Genomic DNA, 8,183 nt, shown 5'->3' with positions numbered 1-8,183 from the left:
TTGGGATTGCGATCTTCAAACCCCACCTTCAGTCACACTAACCAATGAGAAACATATAAAATAATAATTATAATATATATATATATATATATATATATATATACATATAAATATATATATATATATATATATATATATATGAGAAACATATAAAATAATAATTATCCAGATAATCTATTCTAATTTATTCTAATCTATTAGGTATATTCTGTATTATATAATATGTTATATAATTTTAACAATTTTGCAAAATATTTGTAAAATATTACTCCAAGGAACTTCCAAGCATTTCATTGTATATGTTTAAAATAGCATGGAAATACCATGGTACCTATTTGATTAGTGGTATAACATCAGAGAAATAAACCTATAAAACCATCCTTCCAACCAGCAATCATCTGGCCAGCAGTTAAAGCAATATGCTGATGAGTTCTCAGAAGGACCATCAAATCCATCCTCATTGGGAGATCATTTTTAAAGCGATTGTTTAATGAGTTTGCGTCAAGCACCTGATAAATATGTTCTCATTCAATCTAGTACAGCCAGACCCTCAGAGTAAAACGATTGTTCAGTCTCTCCTGGGAACAGACATTACGACAGCAGCCGGTTGTTTGTTAGCTTAACACGTTTTACACAAAAATTGCACTATTGAACATGGAAGCCACTAAATCCATTAGCAATATTAATGTTTCTCAGGGAAGACATCATAATATAGACACAGAGGTGCGGATGTGCTGTTACCATTTGAGACTGGAGACTGTTTTTGATATTTATAGTGTAATAAGTATGGTGGAGGTGAGTACCTAAGAAAATGAGCAGGACCCCCAGATGGGTGTGTGATCAGCCCAGTGAATCGATGGAGAATGTGTGGCTGGAATCAGGCTGGAGCACTAAGAGCGTGCTGACTGCAGACACACTGACTGGGCCGATCGAGATCAACACAGGGCTTCATCAATAGGAAGCAAATGGAAAGGATCTATTCACAGCTAGGTGGTCCCCATACTCTGTTCAAGAAAGAAAAAAGAAAAAAAAAAAAAAACTATGTTTACACAATGTTTCTGATAACCAGTGTGTTTTTTCTACACTTTGCATATGTTTTGCTTTTATGTTGATTTAGTAGTCACATTTTGTATGACAAAAATATAGTTTTAACCAACAGGACATATCTAAAGCTATAAAATTACTATCTACTGTATATAAATTCCACAACAGAAAAAAATCCACCATCTCTCAACCTTACACAGGACAAATGGTTTAAAAATTTGGCAGAGAATAGAATAGAATAGAATAGAATAGAATAGAATAGAATAGAATAGAACAGAATAGAACCTATACAGAACAATTGGTTTAGAAAAAGAAAAATAGAATAGTATAGAATGAAAGAATAAAATTAATAGAATTGGCTTCAGCACCCCTAAGAAACTACTTAGAACAAGCAGTTTGGAAAATATAGAATAGAATAGAATCCAGCATCCATGTGAACCTGCAGTACAGTACATAGGAAAAGTAATTTGGAAAATGAAGAATAGAATAGAATAGAATAGAATAGAATAGAATAGAATAGAATAGAATAGAGAATCAATTATAACCTAAATAGGACAAGCTGTTTGGAATTTGGAAAATAGAACAGAATAAAATTAATAGAATTGGCTGCAGCATCCCTGAGAATGTACTTAGGAAAATGGAGAACATTAGATTAGAATAGAATAGAATAGAATAGATCAGAACAGAATAGAATCCAGCATCCTGGAGAACCTACAAATGAAAAGTAGCTTGGAAAACAGAGAATAGAATGTAATAGAATAGAATAGAATAGAATAGAATAGCATAGACTAGAATTCAGGATCCCTGTGAACCTACAGTACAGTACATAGGAAACATAATTTGGAAAATGAAGTATAGAATAGAATAGAATAGAATAGAATAGAATAGAGAATCCATTATAACCTAAATAGGACAAGCTGTTTGGAATTTGGAAAATAGAACAGAATAAAATTAACAGAATTGGCTGCAGTATCCCTGAGAACCTACTTAGGACAAGCAGTTTGGAAAATAGAGAACATAATAGAATAGAATAGAATAGAATAGAATAGAATAGAATAGAAAAGAACAGAACAGAGCAGAACAGAACAAAATAGAACAGTATAGAATCCAGCATCCTGTAGATGAAAAATCGCACAGAATATTCATGGCAAAACTGACAGGTGATTGAGCATGTTGTTACACAGTTGCTAAAATGACCTGGGTGGTAGCAAAGGAGCTGCTAAAATGTTGTGCAAGGTTTTTAGCATGTTGTTATTCAGTTGCTAGGGTGTTGCTAAGGTGTTCTGATGGTTGCTCACTGGCCCAATCAAAAGAGCAATGGGAAAGGGAAATGGTTTGGTCATTTGATTGGATAGAGAAGAAATAGCACACCTCTCTTCAACATGCTACATGATTTGAGGTATACTGTGGGGATAAGTTACACATTGTAGTTTAATAATTAGAGCTGGGGGGGGGGGGGGGCTAACCCAAGTATAAGCAATAGTAATAGTAACTTATAAAAACAGATGATGACAACACATAATCTTCTGATTTTGTTATTCTGATACATGATATGCTATTTCATCTTTTAAACAACATAGCCACAGACAAATCCCATGTGTCTTCACAGCTGAATATTGATGTATGACGTGTAAATTAAAACACTTGAGATTATGCTGCCAGGATGCATCTGTGGTAACTGAAGAGCGGTAGGTGTGAGATAAGCCTGAAAACATGATGTTAACACCAGTTAAAGCTGCAGGTTGAGCATGATGCTGTTCGAGGAGAGGCAGAATTTGCTGACAAGCTGGACCAAAGGACAGCACTCTGACCTTTATATGGCCTTATTAAAAAAAAAAAAAAAGCACTCACTGAAAGAAGGTTCTGTGCATATTTCACATTGACCTATGCATATGGGTTTTACATGTGACATGACCTACAGTAATATATTGATTTGCTGCTCAAGAAACATTTCTTATTATTATCAGTGTTAAAAACAGTTGTGCTGCTGAATATTTTTGTGGAAATCGTGATACTTTTTTTCATTTCATTTAATGCATTTGTGATAACCAAAGTTTATTTGTTTCAAAAGAAAAAAATCTTGCACAATTTATGCCACTTACCGTTTTTATTATCTCATGCAATAAGTGTCAAAAATGAACCCAAATACGTTTTGGTGCTATTGTATTAAAAAATTTAAGGACTCAAATGCTATTATTTTATCAAGCATATTCATAAGTGGATATCCTTCCACTAGAAGTTACAACAGATGGTTGCTATGCAACAAAAATGTGTTTCATTGGCTTTGTACTGTACTCTGCACAATGACAATGAATATGAATCTAATCTAATAATGATTCGTTATGGGTGCTGGTCAGTTAAAGAAATGTAAAATCTAGATTATTATACTACATTGTGGTACAATGAGAAATGAATACGTTACATGAAAATCTTACATGTACATATTACAAAGGCTATTTTAATGATTTTGATTAAAGAAAGGATTAAAAAAGATATAGCTTATAAACTGATTATTCAGTTATTCAATTATGTTTTTGTGTAAAAAACACCACTGGAACACTGAATCGAAGCAAGAAACAGACCTATGCATTTCCTAAATCCATAAATCAGAGATTTCTCAATTCTAATGAAAACATGACTTAAATGACTAGTTTTAAGCCCTCAAGTCACATAGATATGAATCCCATTATATTCAACAACAGCTAAAACCGTCTTGAGTACAGCTGTCAAGACCTATAGGCGTAATAACTCAACTAAAAACACAACATACATAGACCTTTGAGTATTGTGATGCATCCCTAAAGGCGTTATAGGGAATTTTCTCATTATTATGAGAGAGAAAATTGATATTCAGCTTTATCGACACCAGGCTGATAACATTATCCTTGATTCTTTAAAAACTCTTTATCTTGGAAATGTGCACTTCAGTGGAAAACAAATATTATTCTTTTAAGGGGGAAAAGAGCAATATGATTGTACAACTAAAATATAATAACTGGCTTATCATCATCTGCTGTGAAGGTCAGTGTCATACTACTGTAGACAACATAATCTGGGTTCCAGGTTGTAGAGATGTCAATTTAGGATCCCAATCATTGCTTTAATGTTAATTTTTAAACCTTCCACCTTAAAAAAAAAAAAAAAAAAAGAGTGTTATTTGATCAGTGTAGAGTGTGAATTCTTTCCTGTGTGAGTGAGGAAAGATCTGAGAGCTGTGAAATTCAAATTATTTTGCCTAAAGTGAAATGAAATGAAATTTAACTTGTGGTTTGAGTTTTTTTTGAGGATGGTGCTGCCATCCACAGGTTAGATCATGTATAACGGCTTCTTTGATTGGGCTATTTTGATTTTGTTATGCGTTCCTGGGTAACAAAATTATTCATTCTTAGCACGGTTTTACTTTTTAAAAGAAAAAACTGTAATATATATATTTTTTAATGTATTTAAAAATTGGGGGGTGGGGAGTGCAATCCTCGTCTAACACTAAGAAACATAACAGCAATCATTCTATATTATACATGTATTAGATGGGGGGGGGGATCAGTCTGTAAATGTCTAACCCGAAATGAAAATGTTTATTAGGTTTTAAGAAAAAGACGCTACAAAGTATCACCTCTCACACGTCACGTACCAGTAGGTCCTAGGGTTCAAATTTCAAAGGCTTCATTAAACACCTGATAAGATTATGTCAAAGCAACACACAACATCTTCTAGTACAATGTTTTATTAGGCACAAGGCGGGAGGGAGTGTTTGCATCTATGTCCCTGGCCTGGGATCCGTTTCGGATCGCCTCCAGTTAAAACATCAACATGACATCACGTCTAAACATTTCACGTTACAGACCTGAGCTCAGTTCACACCAGATTCTGGGATGTAACAGTGTTTGTTTTGTAGAACAGGTTGCGTTTGGTTTTTGAAGTCATGATGCATTTCCCTTTTTTTATTATATAAATTTCTATGGTGTATCAGTTTCCTCTTTACAGCTAGAGTAGGACCTGCACTGATCTCCCAGCTCTCGTCACTGTAGGAATGGATACACGCAGTCGAAGTGGCCCAGGTTCTGGCAGGACTTGAGCCAGCGCTGTACGTTAACTGGTGCAGAGGTGGTCTGACCGGCCCGCAGGACGAAGCAGGCACACACGATGTCTGCAAGAGAGAACTCCTGACCCAGAAGCCACGGTGAACGTCCCAGAGCCGCGTTTAGTGACCTCAGCACGGCCGCCCGATCTTTACTGCCCCCCTCGGACAGCTGGAAAACTGCCTTGTCGATCCAGCAGTCCATCTGTGTGGCAGCGACCGGGTCCTGGGGTTCGGCACCCAGAAGACGGAAGAGAAAGCGGGCGACGTTGGCCTCCCCCTCGATCGGGCACATGCTCTGCGTGCTGAACTTCATCTGCAGCTCTGACACTGAAAGGAGACGGATGATACAATAATTAGCATGTATATCGAAATATCTGGAGCTAATGCAAATGTTAATACTGTATCTACTTTCTTTATAACAGTATATAACTACTAGTTCCAAAATAGTTTCAAGAGGAGTAATCCACCACAACCAACAGGTCTGGCTGGTATAAACACCCTCCATTCACAATCCAATCTAGTGTTGCTGAAAGCACCCGTACTTCTGTACCGCAATTTTAAAAATGTAACAACACCAGTCTTCCAGCAGTACAGAGTACAGACATTTGTGCATACGTTTTTTATTAACAATGTGTTTCTGCAGAGCAAAACTGAGCATTATAGCAAGTCATCAAATGTTTTTAGATTAAAGCCGGAATTATTTTGTGCAGCACAAGCTTATCGACGGAGTTCAATGAATCCTGTCATGAAAACAACAAAGTATAAACACAGGATAAGAGATTTACTGTGCACTGTTTTGATTATAATGGTTGAACGGAATTGATATTTCACGATGGTTTTGCTACACTATAATATGTGGGATGTCGCCTTAGAGATGTTCCAAAAAAATGGCAATTTTAAAAAGTTAAGCAGACCCCGCTGCACACCAAAAAACATTCTGAAGTGACGCCTCCACAAAAGCTTTTCAAAGTCTTACACGTTTAGCATGACATCCTCACACATCCTCTAGAGGAGTGTTAAGCAGATCAGTAACACTCCGGTCACACAAGAGAACCACTCTCTCTTTACCCTCTCACCATCTTTCCATATGAGAGTGAAGCCGAGCTGAAAGCGCTGGCGGGCGTAGCTGTCTATGTGGCGCGGGCCCAGGCAGGACAGCAGCGGAGGGGGCACAGCGCTCACTGAGGAGTGCACATGCACACTGGAGAGCACCTGGTAGCGCTGGCACAGCAGAGCATGAAGGACCAGCAGGGACAGAGGAGGACGGGCAGGGTTGGCGTTGATCACGATGTCTCTCAGTGCACCCAGGTCCTGGAGCACAACCAGAAACAACTAGGGTAACCGGACTGATTTGTTTACACTGGTTTAGTTATAAAAGTCCCTAAATACCTGAACAGGGGTTGGAACATCCTAATCTAAAATGTCTGGTGGCGCATGTAAGGGCTCACCTTGCCCAGCAGGGAGTCTAGATCTGCCGTTCCTTTGAACACAGACTCAGCCGGTCCGGGTGACGGTGTGCTGGCGTCCAGGTCTGCATCAGGAGTGGTCACCGTCTTTGCGAACCCGTCGACCGTTGCCTTCAGCTCATACAGTCTTCTCAGGACTTCATCCTGTCGCTCCTCCAGCGCCTTCAGAGAAGGATCCACTTCCCCGTTCTGAGACCAGATGAGAATACAGATGAGAAGAGACCGTTTACATGCAATTTGCATGGCTACCTTCCCAAACATAGACATGTACAGTACAAAACAGCATTTAGTTGCATTAAACTATGTGCAAGATGACCCTAATATAAACTATAAATAGATCAATTTACCATATTATCATCATCATCCTTTCTAGTATGATCCATCTCCTTCCTAATTATTTCAGGGAGTCTTTGTTGTAAACTGCAGTGTATTAAAGTGAAAGTGTAATTCCAGGAAATCTCACTGAAGGACCGATCTCTCATATTCCAGAGCACGAAGTACAGCAGCTGTCAATCATAGCTGACATGCACGTGCCCATTGCATATTTTACACATTTTTACGATTTCATGTTCTGAACTGATGTGCTGCCGTGTCATATCGGTAATGTTGATTACCTGAAGCGCGTGCTCTCCGCAGTTCATTCCGTGCGCGTGGACATTCGGTGACTTGTACATGCACGACGGCACATCGATCTTGATGTCAGCGGGACTGACGGGCTTTACCTTGTACATGGGCATAATGACGGGGGACAAACTCACTCCAGATATGCTTGTTTTGACGGGATTTGTCGATTTCTCGACAGTCCGTCTAGTAGCAGCCCGCTAACAGCAGCCGAGTAGTGAAGAAGAGGCCGTGTTACGTCATTTCCGGTGAGAATGAAAGAACTCGGGTCGCGCGCACAGTGACGCCAGAGGCTGCGATCTGTTTTGAGTTTTATGAGCATTTTTTCTAGGTTTGCTTAAAATGGATATATATCAGAAGCCTCTGGTGAAGACTTGTTTTAGCTAATTCAGCACTGGCTCAGTTGTATTTTACAATTTTGTAGATTTGTAGCAAAATATAACAAAGTAAAGGAATTATGTATATGATATTATGTATTTACTTTATGCACTGTATCCAATATTGCATTATATTATATTTATTATATTATATTATATCATATTTGGGAAATATAACTGTTTTGTATGTTTACTCTCTTGTATACATTTATACAAGATGGATTATGATATAGTATATATGGATTTTTCAGTATATTGGTTTTAACATTATATATATTCAGCATTCATGGTCACACTTTATATTACAGTGTTCTTGATACTGTGTAATATCTATGCCAATGAACTACGTCCAATATTTTAATATTTTGCGAAGCTGCTTGTAATTACACACTTGTACATATTTATATGGAAGATATATATTATATTATATTATATTATATTATATTATATTATATTATATTATATTATATTATGTATTTGGATTTATCACAATTTATTGGGGTTTAACTGAAGTCATTTCTGTGGTTATGAACTGTGTAATATTAAAATATTTTGTGAAGCTGGTTTTAATTACACACTTGTACATAATTATAT

At 37.2% G+C, this 8,183-nt stretch overlaps 1 protein-coding gene across 1 annotated transcript; it reads right to left on the bottom strand.

Moving 5' to 3' along the window:
- Positions 1-4,752: 4,752 nt before the first annotated feature.
- LOC109097011 (aminoacyl tRNA synthase complex-interacting multifunctional protein 2-like) lies at positions 4,753-7,457 on the bottom strand. Its single transcript, XM_019110710.2, has 4 exons — positions 7,206-7,457; positions 6,574-6,780; positions 6,202-6,436; positions 4,753-5,452 (listed from the first exon to the last, which is right to left on the bottom strand). The coding sequence occupies exons 1-4, from the start codon at positions 7,326-7,328 to the stop codon at positions 5,064-5,066; spliced, it is 954 nt and encodes a 317-aa protein (XP_018966255.2). The 5' UTR covers positions 7,329-7,457; the 3' UTR covers positions 4,753-5,063.
- Positions 7,458-8,183: the final 726 nt, after the last annotated feature.

Source organism: Cyprinus carpio, chromosome A3 (genome assembly GCF_018340385.1).
Source record: "Cyprinus carpio isolate SPL01 chromosome A3, ASM1834038v1, whole genome shotgun sequence".
Lineage (NCBI taxonomy): Eukaryota > Metazoa > Chordata > Actinopteri > Cypriniformes > Cyprinidae > Cyprinus > Cyprinus carpio.
Note: the sequence above shows the minus strand (reverse complement) of the source record. Positions and strands in the feature narration are given on the sequence as shown.

What these genes read in the sequence shown, in the direction of transcription:
- LOC109097011 (XM_019110710.2), bottom strand. Translation starts at nt 7,328, where the DNA reads ATGCCCATGTACAAGGTAAAGCCCGTCAGTCCCGCTGACATCAAGATC. An exon ending in TAGACTCCCTGCTGGGCAAG is followed by an intron (nt 6,437 to 6,573) that starts GTGAGCCCTTAC and finishes GTTGTGCTCCAG; the next exon opens with GACCTGGGTGCACTGAGAGA. An exon ending in CACTCTCATATGGAAAGATG is followed by an intron (nt 5,453 to 6,201) that starts GTGAGAGGGTAA and finishes GTCTCCTTTCAG; the next exon opens with TGTCAGAGCTGCAGATGAAG.